This window comes from Phyllostomus hastatus, unplaced genomic scaffold, assembly GCF_019186645.2.
Source record: "Phyllostomus hastatus isolate PE091 unplaced genomic scaffold, TTU_PhHast_1.1 phas_contig_150, whole genome shotgun sequence".
Classification (NCBI taxonomy): Eukaryota; Metazoa; Chordata; class Mammalia; order Chiroptera; family Phyllostomidae; genus Phyllostomus; species Phyllostomus hastatus.
The window spans coordinates 31,324,845-31,344,705 of NW_025333611.1; the positions used below are offsets into that span (position 1 = coordinate 31,324,845).

Below are 19,861 nucleotides of genomic sequence, written 5' to 3' on the forward strand. Positions count from 1 at the left end.
GCATTGGTGAGAACTTGGAGAAATTGGAACTCATACATTGCTGGTGGGAATGTAAACTGATGCAGCCACTTTAGAAAACAATTTAACAGTTCCTCAGAAAGTTAAACACAGTTAGCCTAGGACCCACCAATTCCACTCCTAAATGTATACCCAAGAGAACTGAAAACATATGTCTGCACAAAAACTTGTGCATGAAAGTTAACAGCCAAAGGTGGAGATCATCCAACTGTTCATCTGCTGATGAATGGGTAAACCGAATGTAGTATATTCACTCAGTGAAACATCATCCACTCATAAAAAGGAACAAGGCACTCCTAGACATTACCACATGGGTGACCCTTGAAAATATTATGCTAAGTGGAAGAAGCCAGACACAAAAGGCCATTATTGTATGATTTCATTTATATGAAATGTCCAGAATAAGCAAATCCATAGAGAAAAAAAGTAGATTAATAGTTGCCAGCACCTGGGAGAAGGAGGGAATGGTGAGCGACTGTTAATGGGTATGGTTTTCAACTTAGGGTGATGAAAATGTTCTGGAATTAAATAGTGGTAATGATTGCATTATTTTTTTACTATACTAAAAAACCACTGAATCATATACTTAAAAGAGTGAATTTTATGGTACTTGAATTAAATTTCAGTTTAAAAAATGATTATGTTAGCAGATGTAAGAAACACACACAATTAACATATATAACGGTTCCTTCACTTCCAAGTCCTAAAGAAACACTGACACCTTCTCACCACGTTTATTCTGGGGCGTTTTATGTTACCTGGCCTACCTCCAGTACTCTCGGTTGAAAAACATGAGCCTGGGGAGCCAGAAGGGCAATCAAGGTCCAGGGGCCCATTTGGGGTCACTCAACCGGGAAACATTTTCTGGTCTGTTTTATTGTGGGAAAGGGAGACGTCAGGCTGGGTCACACAGTTGGTTGGAAATGTCCTGAAAATTGTTCATCTCTTTTTGCTTTCATTCCACATACATTAAGCCACTTCTCCAAGGGTTCTAACAACAAGGGATCACATCCCCTCACTAGAGAGGAATCATGTCCACTGAAAATCAGTTTTCTTTCTTCTCTTCTCTCTTTCTCACCTATTATCTCTCTCTCTACCTCTGTTTATTTATTTGGCTTTTAGTAACTTGATAAACTTGAATCACTCTCCCTGATTCTGAGTCTAGGACACTAAAAACAAAACAAACAAACAAACAAACAAAAAACAAAAAACAACAACAACTAAAGACTGGACTCTGGATTAAGGTAAATTCACCTCAATTAAGTATGACAAGTAGATTTTAATCCATATGCTCATTTCCGTACACCAACAACTGGGAAAGATTCTAGGATGCGCAAGATCATGAGGACACGTCTGAGTGTGGGGTGGCAGAACAGCATGCTCGACAAGGACCTTCTCCCTGGACACAGGGAGGAAAGGATAGTATGTGCACCGCCCATCTGCCACCCTGACTTAGATGACGCTTCCTCACGGGCCTCCAGCCAGAAAAGCCCTGGCCACACCCCTCTGACCTTGCAGTGCTGCGTTAGACATGACACGAAGTTGCACTGTGTGTCCTCTAAAAAAGAGAGCCTTATACCTCAGTAATTTACAACCTAATTTAAAACAAATCAAACCTAATACTCCCATTGTAAGGACCACAGTCTGTCCCCTCCATTATTCCATCGATGAAAAAGGAAATGGCTTATTAGAAAATGCCTCTTTAGGTTCCTGTCTTCTAGGATCAGTCAATGATCCCATACCTTAGAAAACTTAAAAACAATTCTTCATATTAAAATTAGTTTTGTAATCAAATCCCATTCCCTTGCTTATTTCATATTCCAAAGCAGTGACTAATGACTCATACTTGTAATTATTTCCATTCTCTGTCAACACAGAGGACTTGGGTGGGGGTTAGGGCAGGTAGAATATGTGATTTAAATGTTTACTTAGCATTTCCAAATCATGGAAGATACCTACTGGAGACTCACCATTAAACCATGGCTTCCACCAGCCAAAACTTGTGTATTTAAGCCTTCTTCACTGTCATCATTATGAGGCCGACTTCCATAGAGCTGTTCCGGGTGTTGCCCCGGTGTCTGAATGCATTTGGTTAATAAATCAGCAGCTTGACAGAGCCTGGTGTTTCCAGGCAGATTCCTTCCACTGAAGCACAGGAGGAAGAGAGAGGCAGGGAGCCCGTGTACTTGGTCAGGTCACCCAGGCCACCCCTCTGCAAAGCACAGTGGCCTGATGCCTTTCACAAAGGCCGTTACACTGCAGATCCACACAAAGATCCAAGAGACCAAAAAAGAATTCCCATGCCCTCTCACTCATGTTTCCTACGGCTGGGAAAACCAAAAGGGTTTCATTTACACTTTACCCAAATGGCAGCCCTTGGACATACCCAGCACTTGAACTCTTCTGCTATTTAGTGTTCTATTAAAACCCTTGGTTTTGCATGTAACTTTGAGGGTGACACTTGGCTGAAGATAGTACCTATGTAATAGAACATTGATGTTTTCCTGACAAGAGACACTAGATAAAAATAGAGAAATACATATACCCCAACTGTCTGAGAAATTGGTTTTAATAGTTTTTGAAGTTTGAGTAATTTTTGCAAGAAGAAGGTGTTACTTATATAATCAGAACAATGATATAACTACTTCTTAAAAACCAATAAGGAAATTACCAACAAAAACACAATTAGCCTTAAGAGCAGACAATCAAGTGTTTACTTTGGCTTATAGCTTATCAGAGAGAAGTCGGAGAAGAGAAAATTGGCAAGGAAGGATGTCTGCCTGTGCATGCCAGGGGTGTAAACATCTTTCACGTTTATCTACAGTAGAGCACGGGGCTCAGAATCAGAACACAGAACGCAGAGTCCCTTTGAAGTACACATCCCACATACAAGCATAATACACGGGCTGCCGGAATTTGCCCACAAACAAGGCCATCTTTAATGAGATCCTCTCAGGGCTTCATGTACCTATTCCAGCCACCAGACAGTGGAAACAGACTAAGGCTTATGTCTGATTCCACTTCCTAGTAGATGAGAAGGAAGATATCAGCTCAAGAGTAGGAATACACTTGTTCCGATTCCTGTATGTGCTCCACTTCAGCCCCTCAGTGGATAAGCCCCTGCCATCTCCATCCATGAGATGTTAGGCCAGGGTTAAGGGCTCTGCCTGGGGTGCTAGGACAGGAAGAGGGAACTAGCCCATGCAGAGGTCACCATTATGACACCAGTCTCATGAGTTCACTGCCCTCACTAAATGAAAACAGCCAGACAAAACAAACATGAGCTCTGATTTTAACAGAAAAATGCTACCAATGACTGACTTTCAGGAAGGGCCGCCCCATGCTGTGCTTACGGGTAGGAGCCACTAACACTACCAAAAGTCTAGGAACTTGCTAGTCCTCATTCTAACACACGCTAAGTTTTGGAGCTTGTCCACCTCTATTAAAGTGGAAAGCAAGGAGGCTATTTCCTCATTGGTGGGGTTATAGTTTGGTTCAGATCAATTCTGTGAACACTTATCAAGGCTTTGTATTGGAGTTTGGCCTCAGAAGCTTTCTCACCATCTCAGTATTGAGACTAATTTTTCTTTATCTTATATTCCTTATGCTGAGGCCATGCTCTTGAACTTGTAGCATATAAATGGTAGCAGTAGTTTAACTAATCTTGAACCTGTTTTTAGACTCAAGAAAAGTTAAGACTAGTTAGCTACACAAATTCAATGGCCCCAAATGATATACTGTATATTCCATACAATATGTGTATAGCCAGGTACACTGGCAGGGTTCCCCAGCCTTTTCTTCTTCCAGCTAACTCAAATGTTATCACATCTCTAACAATGTTTTCCTGTAAATTTGTATTTTTAACCGGGGGGAGAATAAGACTCTATGCTAGGAGGTCACGTCCAAATTTACGATTTTGCCCTCTCTATGAAATAGTTTCTCTCCATTGTTTTCTGTATGTGATTTAATATTAACCAACACTGTTATGGTCTGAATATTTCTGTCCCTCCCCAAAACCATATGTTGAAATCCCAATGCCAATGTGATGGTACTAGCAGGTGGGGCCTTTGGGACATGCTTTAGGTAATAAGTGTGGATCCCTTGTGAATGTGATTAGTGCCCTTGCAAAAGAGACCCCAGAGTTCCGTCGCCTCCTTCGCCACGTGTGGAGGAGAAGTGGGCAGTCTGCAACCTGGCTAAGAGCCCTCACAGGAACCTGACCGTGCTGACGGCCTGATCTTAGACTCCCAGCCTTCAGAATGGTAAGATATAAATTTCTTTAGTTTATAAACCACCCAGTTAATGGCATTTTGTAATAGTCTGAATGGACCAAGACAAACACAAGATATTAACACATAAAAATCAATTTGTGCATGAATTCCTAGAATATGGCCAGCCTTCTCACTTTCATATGTCAACATGAGCTCATTGCCTACCTCGTGGGAAGTAGAAGACACAGGTACAGAGAACCAGAGGTAAGATGGGGGAGAAAGCCAAACCTGGCAATTGGGTGAGCTCTACTGCAATAATTTAACTCAAGTTTTTCTAAAGAGAGATGAGAATGATGTGCTGAAAGAGGCAAGTAACTTTTAGTCTCCATGTAGGTAACACAGTTTTTATCACCACTGCCATTGGACTTGAATTACAGCGAATTTGAATCTCTCTGCCTCCTCCAGGCTCTATCTTTGGCAAAAGTGCTAAGAAAAATAAAATGGTCAAAACAAAAGACATGAGGAGAAATGAGGTCAACTTATAATGCTGATAGTTGAGGATATCTTGCAAAAGTTAAATGCCCTTCAGTAACTGTAACCCCACAAATAACTGTACATCCACATATATTTACTTATGAGGAAGTAGAGCTCAGAGAGGATAAAGGTCTCATTCAGAGACATCTATTGACAGCCCAGGGTTTCCCATCAGAAGATCTCTAACATGCAGCAATCATCTGGACATTCCTCACAATCACCGATTACACACAGAGAACTAGGACAGTGCCTCGGGCCCTGGATGCCACTTCAAAATGGACATAAGCCAGCCTCAACCACAGCCAATGTTCAGTTAGCTAGCTTACATTTGCTTTCATTCCCTTAATATTTCCTTAAACACAATGGAGTTTATTGTATTCAGTAATTCTGAGAGCTGGGGATTTTCTAACGTAAGTTAAGAGATGTGCTCTGCTAGGCTGGCTTCAGCTAGGGAGGCCTGGCTAGGTCGGGTGAGTCTGCTCCACGCGACTGTCACTCTCTCCCTGGGCCAGTAGGTTAGTCTGGGAATGTTCTCCTCATGGAGATGGCAGAACACAAGGTAAGTGGAAAGACATAAGGCCCCTTAGGGGTCAGGCTGTATGGATACACTGTCATGTCTGCCTCGCTGTATTGGCCAAAGTGCATCATATAACTGAACCACAAATCAAAGGCTGAGAGAGTCCCTTTGCCTCTGGGAGACATGGCAAGGGTGTGGGCGCAGGGAGGGGTAGGAGTAGGGGACACAATGTCAGTCTCCCACAGCTACTGATGAACGACTTAAATGGGGCTGTTTGCACAGAAAATTCCAGGGCTTCATCTGCTATTAATTATAAAACAAAGAAGATGCTAATACATGTTAGAAATATACAGAAAAGTTCAGAGAACAATATAACAAGTACTCGTGTATCCACCTCCAGTAATTAATAATTAGTATTTTTATATTTGCTTCTGATCTTTTCCTTTTTATAAAGTATTTTAGAATTTAAGCACCCTGCACATCCCCCTACAATTGTTTTCTTCCCTGCTCTGAGGTAACTATTATCCTAACGTTAGTCTGTGCATATTTGTGTATTTGTGTTATATCTGCAGTTATTCACGAAGCCACAGCCCTGACGACAGTCACTCTTCACCCAGTCTTATCACTTTCTGTTAATGTTTAGTCAGCATCTCCAATAAAATTGGCTTTTTCAGCTCAAAAGCTTTTATATAGGTCCTACATGGAAACCAAATAGCTATCCATAGAATATTAGAATTTGACGTGCTCCAGCCTCATATTTCTTGTCTCATATTAAGGAAATGACAGATGCAGAATTCTGGGGCTAAATAGCTAGAAAATATTTACTCAGACTTGAACATTCTTCAAAGAGAGTGTGGAGCAATTATAATTATCAGAGGAAGAAACATCACAGAAATAAAAGCCAAATGTTTTCCTCAAGAGTCCTCCTTTTGGCCGTTTTGATTTCAACTGGTAAGTCAAAGATACAATTTTAGAATCTTGGCTAAGTTCTCAAAGCTGATTTCAAGGACAGATTTAAAAGTTGTTAATAGCACAATCACAACAGAAACTTGTGCACTTGGTTATTAAAAATGGAGTAAAAAGAGTGGGGATGGTGGTCCTCAGTGATTTCCACCTGAATGTTCTGGGTCTCTAATGAGAAACATAAAGGGGGATGGGAGGACTTTAAGACAAGTCTTTCATTCTTGGTCTAGAACTTAACTGGACCATAATTAGAAAACAAAAAGTTTGAGTAAGAATATGATTTAGAAAATTCCCAATATAGAGCCTGGTGTGGACTAGGACAAAGGGAATGTTCCCTCACTAGTCACAGCGTGAGAGGAAAGTCAATCAAGTAACATATTGTCTGGCATATGCCTCAGTTCCCAAGGATAAGTATTAGTGGCAAAAGTGATGGCACTGTATCTCGATCAAGGTGTTGACTTCAAGGTAGAAGATTTTTGAAAGAATATTAAGGAATATACATAATGGCCATATTCTGTACCTTCTCTTCCTAGCACATACATTAATAGTAAAATATTGCTAAATAAAATCAGTGATCAAATGAACAGGTACTTGTTTTTGCTTGTTTTTGTTAGTTTTCATGTGAAAGAATGAATTTGCAAACTGCACATCTCTGTGAACATTAACATTGGAAATCCTAGAAATTGAATTCAACTGAGCATTTATCAAGTGCTTACTATATTAAAGTTGCACTCAAAACAAAATGTGCACAAAATACAGAGAGAGCCAGTCCCCTCCTCCATGTTTTACTGCTTCAGTTCTTAATATAATTTTCTACCGTCTTCCCCATCTTCTCACTCCACTCTAAGCTAAATTGGTTTCATATGTCCCTATTTCTAAGAATCTCCCTCTTCCATGTTTGCAAATATTAAAGAGATTTATTTAGTGTTGAATAAACTTTGCTAGTTTGAAGTTTGTTTTTACTTTGATGCAAATATTTTCTTAGATTTGACTACTAGGACTAACAATAAGGGAACACATTTCAGTGTTACTTCAGAATTCCTGAAGTTATTTCTTTGAGCTCTGCTGTTTATTTTTCTTAACCCCATGCCAAACAATGAACAAAGAAAACCTGGAAAACACAATTTATGCCATTTATTGGTAGATAATCTGAAAGTATAATGATGGAGGCTAATACTTATAAACACACAAATACTTTACATGTCATAAAATGGACTTCTGTGGCCATGGAAAAAGCCAACTTTACATCTGAATCAGGAGTTAAGGAAGATCTTACCATAAACTACATAAAGTTAGGGGAAGACTGTAGTGAAAACAAGGTTTTCAGAATCCACTGAAAGACTTACAAGGCAAATGGAGACTAGAACTATGTGAGGTCAGGAATCTGCTTCCCATGTTTCTCCTTTTTTAGCACTGGCTGGACCATGGGCTAATATATGTGCTGGCAAGTCTTCCAATGAGATTAGGACGTGTGACAGCCATGGCTGTGGCCAGTACACTGCTCAAAGGTATGTATGGGGTTTCACCAATAACCACAAGCTCTTAGGGCTTTTAACCTCTTCGCTTAGTGCCCTTGCCCTACGTTTCCTCAAAGTGCTCGTGATCGTCTCCCTCTGACAGCAGGAAAACTCGGGGATGGAACCAGTTACATTATTGTCTCTGGAGCAAGTTCTTGTCTTTAACTTCCAAGAACTCTGCTTCAACTAGGGGCTCAGAAGTGGAAGCAGCATGGAATAAGGAAAAGAGGAAGAGGAACAAACACACTGTTTTCCCTCAAATGTTTTCACCCAGTGACTTGTTCACCAGGTTTTTCCAAGGTGAAAATCAAACATTACTACCTCATTTTATAGATGAGGCACTTGAATGGAGGTACCAAAGGGCTAAGGGTCCTGCCAAACAACTGGAAGTGGTGAAAGCTGGACTAAGATTCGGGCTTTAGGATCTTCTTTCCATCAAACCACTGTTACTGACGCAGGCTCTGGGAGCTGACCACCAGAGGCTGGCCCTGAGCAGGCAATTTCTTCCAGACAATGAGAGACACACTTGTGAATTTTCAGTAACATACAGTATCACGTTGGGAATACCACTCTCTGATGAAATAGCTGTGTGTCCAATTGCATTATTGATCTCCATCCTAATTATAGTGGAACTCTCACTTACACAGATACTACTTACAAAGTAACCTCAAACACCTCAAGTGTACACGATCATGAGCACTTAGGCATATAGGAGATATACCTAAGAGATGGGAAATAAGGAAAAATGACCTCTGAATTGCCAGTATTAAGACTCAATTAGTTCATACCCTAAAGTTTATGCACTTGACTTATACAATAAATTACTGGCTCTTCACTTGGAACCTGCTCAGTGTTGCTTACATAATTGAACAAGCTGGTGAATGTGATTTTTCGGGTGGTAGCCTATTAGAAAGGAGAACAGGCTGGTAAGTAAGAGTGGGCACAGTGGCAACAGCGAGGATTATTAGAGACAACCTCAAGAAGCCTCACAATCTAGAAACATGCTGTGTTTGTGCCATATATACTTTAATGAGCCCACGCAGTATCACTCACTACATTAAAATAGCATATACAATAAATGATGTTTATAATAACTTCTGGATCACTGAGGGAAAAATAAGACGTAGGGTAACATAAGATTCTTTTATGATAGACTCCCATAAAAAGACTTTCCTAAGTGGTCTACAAAATTTACTTATATGGATTGCCTCATTCCCCCAAAATGCAATATAAAAATAATAACTGATATTTTTCAAGGCTTCCCAAGTGCCAAATACTATCTTAAATGCTTTAATCTTTACAACATGGTTATTACTACCTTCGGGAGAGGAGGTTAAAGATGGACAAAATGGAGTGAGAAAACCTGGGACATCCCCACATGTTCTAGCAGCTTCAATTTTCTGATACCCTAGTCTGAGGACAGAGGGCTGACGCCACACTGCTGGGCAACAGCACTCCCAGGGAAGTTCCTCAGTCCGTTCATTCTTATCTACATCCTAGAAATCATAGGCCTCACCAGGGTGTGGATGTCTTGTGTGCTGATGGATCTACTGTGTATGCACCTTTCACCGGAATGATCATGGGCCAGGAGAAACCTTATAAAACCAAAAATGCCATCAACAATGGTGTTCGGATATCTGGAAGAGGTAAGAGCTAGTGTGTACTTTTATATGTATGGGACACATACGGATGCTTGATGTTTGTTGCATGCTCCATAACAGAAGTTCCATACCTCCTTCACAATGACAAAACCCATAACATAAAGGACATAGGGTCCCCAACTAAAACAGCTAATGCATTTCCAAAGATGTTCCCCTGGTTTCCGTGGAATCACCTTCTTTATGCACACACTCCTCCTAACTCTCCAGCTGCCTGGGAGCTTTCTTCCTGTGGCCCAAGTGGTTTTGCTGAACAATCTATAAACAAAACCACTTTCAGCAAATATTAACTATCATGAACAGATTTACCAGAATCCCACATTGGAAAATGTTGGCCTTTCTGCAAGAATTAACTGAAATATTTACAAAGGCCTCTATATTCTAGGTAAAGTTGGGTCTTCTGGTACTTTAGGTACTGGACTTGTTGTTTGGTTGTTTTAATTTGTTTGAAATATACACACAGAAAAGTGCACAAAGCATTATATAGCTCTGTGAACTTTTGTAAAGTAAATACACCCATGTAACCAGTACTCCAATCAAGAGAAAGCAGCACCCAAGGGACCCTTTGTGCCACCTTTTAGTCATTATTCAGCAAGTGCAATCACTTTCCCAACATAGTTTTGCCTGTTTTTGAAGACAGTATAAATAGAATTAAACAGCATGCAATTTCTTTCACTCCACATCGTGTTTGTGAGATTCACCCATATTTTTCATGTTATTTTAGCTCCTTAATTCTTATTGCTTTATAGTGTTCCATTACATGCATATATTTTCATCTATACAATCATTCTTTAGATGGACATTGAGGTAGCACCCAGCTTTACGTGATTATGAAAATGCTATGAACTTTCTTGCACATGTCTTTTAATGAACATAAATATGCATTTCTGTTGGGAGTGAGTCCAGAGGACAATCCCTTCACCAAGCAAGCACTTTGTGAGAGAGCCCACATCCGTGAGGAGCTATGAGGTAGCTTAGGCCTGAATGACAAGATGCTGCCATTGAATGGAGTCCAGTTAGTAGCCAAAGCCAAGGTTGGCATGGTTACCTAACAGGCAGCAGAGATGAAGCAGTAATAAGCTTCATGTGAAGCACACAGATCTGTGGCATTGTCCAGTTAATTATGGTGACCCTAGAATGAAAGAGACGGGAGGCCTACTAAAACCTTGTTTGATTTGTATAATGGAAACACTATAGGTTTGATGAACAGAATTCTGACATCATCACAATTACGGGTTCCAAACCACCCCACCCCAATTCCCAGACTTGAGCCAGTTCAGTCCCAGAGCCCCTTGAATGAAAGGGAGGCTGACTCTCTTTAAGAAAGAGAGTCACAAAGCCAAAAATTTATACTGTAAACCTGACTTCTAGTTATCCCCAAAGGGACCTTCAGCCATCTAGCAGAATGACTGTACATTGGGGAAGAAGAATTAGGCTTTTCAGAGATTAGTGGACACTTACTCAAAACTGATACTAATTCCTGGAGACTAAAAAGACCAGTCAGACTAGGGGCTTCTAGGCTCAGGCAATCAGTACAGTCTTTCACCAGGGTCCTTCTTACAGTGGGCCCAGTGCCTCCACAAATCCACCCTGTGGTATTATAGTTTTCCCAGTTGCATAATTAGAATCAATATACTCAGCAACTGGCAGTGTGCTGTAGGAGAGTAAGTGCTGGATCACTTGGCGTAAGCGTACCTTCAATTTTAGTATTATAGACACTGGCACAGTTTCCCAAAGTAGTAGTATCAACTTATACTCCTCATAAGGGTGTATAAAAATCCCAGTTGCCTCAGAGTACTTGGTGTTACTTATCTACCTTTCTCATTTCAACCATTCTGATGGGTGTGTAGTAATATCTCATTTAGCTTTAACTTGCATTTCCCTAATGGCTAATACAATTGAGCATCCTTTCATATTTATTGATAACATAGATACTGCCTTTTGTGAGGTGCCTATCCAAGTATTTTACCCTGTCTTTCTTGCCAGCCTTTTTCTTATTGGTATGTAGGAGTTTTTTTGTACTAGGTGACCAAAAAGTACATTTAGTTTTTTTCCATACAATGGCTCTAGTAGTACTTAGTTGTCTTTAACTTTATTTGAAACAATTTTGTTAGATTGTGTTGTGAAAGCTGTCATATCAGTTGTCATTTTAAAAAAACTTATCAAAGTTGGTGAATTTTTGTGCAACCATTTTAATATTGAAGATAGAAGAAGATAAGCAACATTTTTGGTGTATTATGCTTTATTATTCCAAGAAAGGTAAAAATACAACTGAAATGCAAAAAGATCTGTGCAGTGTATGGAGAAGGTGCTGTGACTGATTGAACAGCACCTTCAGTGTCAAAAGGGGTGTGAAGTTTCTCGGTATTATTGACATTTGGCCAGATAATTCTTTGCTGTGGGGCTGTCTTATGGATTGGAAGATGTTTGGCAGCATCCCCGGCTTCTACTTACTAGAAGCCAACAACAGGAGACAGCTAACATACCCAAAATATCCAGATCAATAGAGTTATTGGTGAAAATGAAAACCATGTCTTTTACTTTACAGAAAAAACTAAATGGACTTTTTGGCCAACACACTGTCTTCTGGATATGAGTCCTTTGTCAGATATATGTATTGTAAATATTTTCTCCCACTTTGAGTTTTCATTTTTTTAAATCCTCACAAGAGGATATGTTTACTGATTTTTAAAGACAGACAGACAGACAGAGAGAGACAGAGAAAGAGAGAAATATCAATGTGAGAGAAACATTGATTGGTTGCCTCCTGTATGTACCCCAACTGGGGACTGAACTTGTAACCTAGGTATGTACCCCGACTGGGGATCGAACCTGCAACCTTTTGGTGTATGGGACGACATTCCAACCAACTGAGATACCTGGAGAGGGTGTTCTTTACTTTCTTAATGTTTCTTTCAATAAACAAAAATTCTTGTTTTTAATGCAGCCCAATTTAGTAATATTTTCCTTTATTGTTAACACATATTTCTACCCTGAAGCCATAAAGATATTCTATGTTCTCATCAACAAGCTTCATTGCTTCATCCTTCATATTTAGATATAATTTGATTTTATAGATTTAGATTTATAAAATTTGAGATGGGGTCAAATTTTTCTTCATACTGATGTCTAATTGACTCAGTACCATTAACTTGACAAGACCATTTTTTCCCCTACATTTCAGTATCTTTTATCATAAATGAGGGTGTGAATATACATGGCTCAATTTCTCATCTCCCCATCAATCATGTGTCAATCTTTCACAAATACCACACTGACTTAACTACTACAGCTTTAAAATATATCTTGATATCTGACAGTATAAATCTTCCAACTTTGATCTTTCAGGTTGCCTTGGCAATGCTTGGTCATTTGCATTTCCAATTATAGAATCAGTTTGTCAATTTCCACTGGAAAGCCTGCTGGGACTTTGACTGGATTTTCATTGATTATATGCATCATATTGAAAAGAACTGCTATCTTAAAAGTACTGAATACTCTAGTCAATGAATATATAATATCCTCCATGTATTTAGGTCTTGCATTGTTTTCAATGTAGATGTCTTGCATATATTCTGTTTATGTATAGAGTCTGGCAGAAGTAATGCTTGCTTTAGTATGGTTGGTGGGCTAATAATATGGGTGTAATAATTTACAGTGTTAATTTGAACATTTCACCTAACATTTTATATGTTGTGCTTGAGTGTGATATTGTTATGTTACAGAATTACATGCTTATGATTTTGTAATAAAAAAGAGATGTTATTTGTGCCAGACCCTGTAGGTACAAAAGACACAACTTACTAATTAATTTTGCTTAGATCTTCTATGGCAGTACTATACAATAGGAATATAATAAAAGCCACAGAAGTTATTTTAAATTTTCTAGGAGTCACATAAAGTAAAAAGAAACATGTGAAATTAATTTTAATAATATATTTTACTTAACCCACTATCTCCAGAATATTTTCATTTCAAAATGCAATTACTATAAAGATTATTATTTTACCAAGTTTGGGTACTGTCTTCAAAATCCAGCGTGTACCTTGTACTTAGAGCACATCTACCTCAGATTAGCTGCATTTTAAGTGCTGACGAGCCACATGTGTACAGCCTTACTTATGTTTTCTGTCCACTTGCAGTGTCTGCAATGGCAGACATGTGTTGAAGTCTTCTATGACTACCGGCTTTCCATCTATTTCTCCTTGTACCTCCTGAAGTCTCTGTTTTGTACAGATGGTTTCCGTGTTATTTAGCACATGGGTAATTGACACTGTTGCATCTTCACTGGATTCAGCACGTTAATTGTCCTCCTTTGTCTTGTTTCAGTGCTTTCTGGCCTGAATTCCAATCTCTGGTAACAGGACCCTAACTCTTGCTTTCTTTTTGGCTTCCATTTCCTTGGCAAATATTTGTCCAGATCTTAATTTTTAGCCTTTTTTAATGATTGTGGTTTTTTCTTCTATACAGTATAGAACTGAGTTTTCCTTTTCAAGTTAGTAAGAAAATCTATTTAATAGATGAGTTAACATTTATAGATATAACATGTATTTGGTCCCAACACTGTCATATTATAATTATAGTATTATATTAACTTGATTACTCTATTTGCTGGGTCTTTAATTTTTTTCCTTTTGGTATTTAGAAATATTTGTATTCTCATGCCAGTTATTTCCATTTTTCCTGGTCTTTAAAGTCCAATAGTTTAATTAGAATGTGTCTTAGAGTTGACATTGTTCTAGGTCAATTTTCTCAGGTACCTAGTGTATTTCTGCTATTGTTTAATATCTTTATTAATTTTCATTTAAATCTATTCTTTCTTGGGCATCTTGTAATTTTTGTCTTTATTCCTGGCATGATTTTGTCATCTTACTCTTCCCTCAATGAGTTCAATCAACTCTTTTTGGTTTTTTTTCTTCATTTCAGTTATTTTTTTAAATTTCTGACTGAAGACTATTAAAATTCAGATAGTAAATAATTTTACTTCTTCTTTTCTTTTAGGCTTCTGTATTAAAATGTTCCACATTAAGCCAACTAAATATAAAGGTTCTATCAAGAAAGGAGAGAAACTGGGAACTCTATTGCCCTTGCAGAAAGTTTATCCTGGCATCCAGTCCCATGTACACATTGAAAACTGTGACTTGAGTGATCCCACCGTGCACCTATAAATGGAAGACAAATGACTAGACCTTCTACATAGAAAGCCATCTTCTTAGAACCTGAATGCATATCCTGCTTTTCAAGAAATTCATGCTCGAATAGAAACAGAATAAATGCATGGAAGAAAACAGTATGTGGATTTCAACCCACTGCCACTTTCATGTTTTTGCATGTCAACTAATTTCTCAGGGCTTGCTTATCTTTCTGTAACCGATGATATCTGGGATGGTGTGATTTTTCTTTTTAAGATTTCTTAGTCCTAAATACATAGAATAAATAAACATATAAATTAAAGCTGGTTCAGACTGCATTTTTAATGATTCTAAAATTAGATTTCTGCTTAAAAAAAAGCCTGAAACTATTTTCATGGTGTAAGAATAGAGGGTTGTACAATATTGGACACATATACGCACTTAATAAATATTGACTGAATAAATTGGAGGCTCCTTTTGAGTTAAGCTTTTGGAGAATTTCAGCAATTTCCTTAGGTTTGTCAAATTGGTTGGATCATGAGCTGCTTGCATGGACAAAATAGAATTTCCATGTCTTTATATTTACACAAACCACATTGCATGTAAGTGGTAGGTCTTCTAGGTAATGAACAACTGTAGTCTAAAAAATATGAAATATTCTAGATTTCAGTATGATTGCATGACAAGGGGTACTAGAAAGGAAAGAGGTCTATCCTAACCTGAAAAATCTCATGGAACCAAGTCAGTCAGTCTCATGCAGCCATATACTAGCTACCTATTTCTGCACAACCCTCTATATCTATATTATTCTTTCCAACAGGTACCAGTGTGAAATAAAACCATGCAAATGTTCAAAGGACCAGAAATAATACGGCTCCCTAGATTTTAGTCAGTCAGTAAGAAATGAGTAAGCTGAATTCATCATTCTGGAAACTTCCTTCATAAACTTTTGCTTAAATCCTTCTGGAATGCAGAAAACTGCAGCAGGATGACTCCATTCTTAGTGCAGTTGTTAGAGGAAAATGTGACTCATTGAACTTTACTACTGGTGAGAAGTGGCTACAGTTGTACACTAAGACATAGTATAAGAATATTTATGACATCATTATTCGTCAGGGCAAAACCTGGAACAACTTAAATGACCATCAGCAGTGAGATGGACAAATAAATTGTGGTTATAGAATGGAATATTACATAGCACTCATAATAAATAATTCTTAGCTAACATAACACAATGAATCAATCATAGCAATATTGAGTAAAAAACAGTCCAAAAGATCAAATATAGCATGATACTTTTTAAAAAGTTAAAACAATTAAAGCCAAAACATAATCTTTAGGAACACATAAGTATGTGATGAAAATATATAAAAAGAAAATCAAACAAATAATAAACACTAGTAACCTCAAGACTTGATAGGAAAGGACCGCTCAAATTTAAGTTATCAACGCTGTAGTTTTACAGTTAGGAGGTGATTTCCTACGTATTAATCATTATGAATTACAGTGGCACCTTGGTACTTGTCATTAATTCCTTCTGATGAATGGTGAGCAAGCGAGGACTGGTGAAACATTTTCTTTTGCAGGTTGGCATCATGACTCATACAAGTTCTAGCAAGTGCAAGTGGTGAGCAAGTGCCGAGTGCTGAAACATTTTTTCTCCTCAATTTTTGATGAGTACAGGGTTTGATGAGGTCTGAAGCTGACCAGTACTGAGGTACCACTGTGCATGTTACAGATGTATATGTTACAGATGTAATAGGACTTGCAGGTAGGTGGCCAGAAAAGAGAGGTAATGATGGTTCTCAGATAGTTTAGAGTCTATACAACACAATTAGTAGTTCCTCATACCCAGTTAGATACTGTTCTCTACTACATTATAAAGTCTTATACAAGGCTAGCAAATTAAGGAGTTTTGGTTATAAAAAAAAAAAAAACTACAACCAGCACTATCTGGTTTGATAATCTATCTTTTCATCTCCTCAGTGCCAAGTAACTTTAGATTATTTCCAAAAATTACATTGTTTTCAAGGGGCACAGGCTGTGTCCCTTGAAAACACAAAAAAGGAAATAACACAGACTTTAAAGGCAATTTTTAAAGAGCTCTAAAATGTTTCAACAATGAAATATGTGCATCGTCTTCTAAATAATCAACCTCTTGAAGTGACTGTTTTAAAAACCAGACTCATTACCTGGAATGGAGAGCTTCCCCAAGGTAGAGCAAGAATGTTTCCTTCTGCCTAGCATTCCACAAGAACTCTCACATCTGTTGAATGGAAATGCAAACTTTAGACTAAAGGACTTCTTTCTCAGAAAGAACTAGAATACAGCGCCCTCTGGTGAATTATATCAGAGTTTTTTTTTGTTTTTGTTTTTTTTAGTTTCCTTTTAGGTTTGAATGTCAAAATGTTCAGCTTAAAGTATTGCTAAGGTTCAAATGACAGAGAAGTAACAGTACTGAGTAACTTATTTTTCCTTAGTGAAAGTGGTTATAATACATACTTAAAAATGTGGTATCAGGTATTAGTCTCACTGACTGTAAATAATATGAACAAAATCAGTTTTTATTTTGGAAACTTTTTTTTAGTTTTCTGTAGGAAAGTAACTTTATGAATAAAGTTAACTTTATGAAATAAAAGTTAAGCGGCCAACTTAGGGCTAGGTCTACATAGGGAAGAATTCTTATATCCTTGTGACATTTATCACATTAGTGGCATATCAACAGCAATGCGTTGATATCTGTCCATCTCCCTAGTATTTAGTACAATACAAATGAGCCCAGGAAGGTTCTTAAGGAAGAAAAAACAAAAACTTGAGAATCCTATTTTTGTGTGTCTTCAGTATACCTACAATAGAACCTTTTCTCCCATTCTCTCCACTTACATGTTGTCTAACAAAATTATCCTAACTTTTCCAGAACTCTTCAACACATGCAAAACCACAAATTTAACATGAACAAGTTTGCTTACAGAACATACTTTTAAAAGCCTAAAGCTCAAAATCCATCTAATAGCAAATTCTTTCATTTACCTAGAATCCTTGACTCTTAGGGAAACAGTGCTTTCCATGGACTTCCACAGTAAATGGAGACACTTTCATTAAATGAAACATCAAGAATACTTCATATTTCCTCATCTTGTTTTTGTTTGTTCTTCAATTTATCAATCCAGTAAGATCAACCACGGTCTCATTTAATTGAGCTGATGAGTTTTAGTCTAACTTTTTTTCTGAGAATTATTAATCATAATGCTTGGTTCACTAGGTTTGACTACTAAAGACCACTATTTAGAGCAGCAATTTCTCCTTCGATGTAAAAGAGGCCACTCACTGTCATTATTTCTCTATGCTGGTGGGCTGCAGGAATTAACTCCCCCTTGACCTACCCCCTCTTCTAGTCCCTTTCTGTTTTGCTTTGTTGTCCTCCAGTGCAAGCACCACTGGCATTCTATCACCTTACCACTCAGGTATATGCACTTTAATACCAGGTGCGACTGGAGGTTTCTGTCTTCAGTTTTTCCACCATTAATTACTCTGATCTCCAAGCAGTCCGACCCCTCCATCTCAGTTATACCACTTCCTTTCTGTCTGGTAGTCCTGTTATTCCAGTCAGACCCTAAGTTCCCTGTCATTTGCTGCTTCTGCACTCTAGGAGAATAGAGAAATCTTAAGGTACAGCTGATATAATCTGCAATAGTATTAACTGTCTTTAAGAAATTGTTTTTTTTTCAACCAGTAATATCAGCTCCACTGGCATTTATTTAGTGTGTACTAATGTACTACACACTGTTTTGAGAGGTTTAGACTCAAAGGTGAATGAAATGAGATGCCTGTTCTTCAAAAATACTCAAATACTGGAAAATGATAGATATATTTTTAACTTTCTTTTTCTTTTTAAATTGATTATCTTAGAAGGAAATTTAAGATATTGAAGGGAACAAATTTGGTGGGATCGGGGGAGGGAGGTGGGGATGGCTTGGGTGGGAGAAAAATGCAGACAAGTGTACCTGAACAACAATAAAATACAATAAATTTTAAAAAATGCTACAGAAAGGTTATAGGATAAAATCAGAAAGCATTTAAGTAAAACGTATTGAGTGCCTACTATCGTGCTAAATATCATGGCAGATGCTGGGAACACAACGGTGAGTGAAACCCACCAGTGACCTTACACTGCACAGTAGAAGCAGCAGATGATCATACAAGTAAAGGGCAAGTTACAATAATGGCGAGGGCCACAAAGAGCAGTCGCAGGGTGCTGAGAGTCATGGAGGCTTCCCTGAGGAAAAGACTCTAAAGGAAAGATCTGAGGGAATGGAGAGAGTAATCAAAGTAGGATGATTAATATGTACGAATGCCTTCTGACTAGAGCCTCTGCACAGCAGCTGTCAGGACCTGAAAGAGAATGGAAGCAAAAGGGCACGGGGCAGCTTGGGGGGAAGAAAGTGAGTGCAAAGCAGGGTGAAGCCAGACCTCGTAGGATCTTGTGAATCATGTCAAAGATATATCTTCATCCTAAAACCAATACATAGCCATTAAGGAATTTTGCTTACTACTGATTAAATTACAAGATTGCTCTGCAAAGTATTTGGCATCATTTCAGATGCACAGCAATAGGTCAGTAAGCACTGATTCCCTCCCAAACATACTCTGCAAAATTTACTTATTTGTCTCAGTAGTGTATTTAATCAATTAACAATCACAGTATCTTCATAAAATGAATTAGCATTATTTAATTTTAGTCTAATGTCAATTTACTCTCAAGTTAATGTAATAAAGTAGAATTCCAAGTGTACTGGAAATTAAAGTTGTTTATTAAATCATAACATGTTATATAGTGCTAAAATGAAGTGTAATTAAGTCAGCATCTGTATCTATATTTTGATTTTACTTTTAGTTTTTAATACTAAGTACTTTGTAAAATATATTAGGATGACACAGGAACAATTAAAACAATATAAAGTTGTAAATGGCATAATTTAAGGGATCCAAAGCTTAATATTACAAACTTATTTAGCAAAGTAAAATATGCCTTCAAGGAAGGCCAAGCAGCTTACCTAGAAACTATTTGTAGTTTTTAGCATATCAACTATCTAACCAAAACACAGTCTCTGTGCTGCATTTAGGAAAATTTTTGGCTTTTCAAATTTCTTATATTTTTTCAAATGTTTCTGCTGCAACCTATTAAGACAGTTTGCAAATGATGAAATACTTTACCTAAAATATTTCAGCAATGCAACTTAAACTTTCATTTGCATAGACTGAAAGAAGCTAATTTTTTAAATTAAAAAACGTTAGGATCTTTGGTAGTCAA

At 37.8% G+C, this 19,861-nt stretch overlaps 1 protein-coding gene across 1 annotated transcript; it reads left to right on the forward strand.

The window, feature by feature from the left end:
* The first annotated feature begins 6,023 nt into the window (after positions 1–6,023).
* LECT2 (leukocyte cell derived chemotaxin 2) lies at positions 6,024–14,787 on the forward strand. Its single transcript, XM_045828949.1, has 4 exons — positions 6,024–6,231; positions 7,655–7,751; positions 9,261–9,406; positions 14,420–14,787. The coding sequence occupies exons 1-4, from the start codon at positions 6,186–6,188 to the stop codon at positions 14,584–14,586; spliced, it is 456 nt and encodes a 151-aa protein (XP_045684905.1). The 5' UTR covers positions 6,024–6,185; the 3' UTR covers positions 14,587–14,787.
* Positions 14,788–19,861: the final 5,074 nt, after the last annotated feature.

Excerpts from the sequence above, each read along its gene's own strand:
- LECT2 (XM_045828949.1), top strand. The coding sequence starts at position 6,186 with ATGTTTTCCTCAAGAGTCCTCCTTTTGGCCGTTTTGATTTCAACTG. Across the intron at positions 6,232-7,654 it reads GGCCGTTTTGATTTCAACTG|CACTGGCTGGACCATGGGCT; the intron begins GTAAGTCAAAGA and ends CTCCTTTTTTAG. Across the intron at positions 7,752-9,260 it reads GGCCAGTACACTGCTCAAAG|AAATCATAGGCCTCACCAGG; the intron begins GTATGTATGGGG and ends TCTACATCCTAG.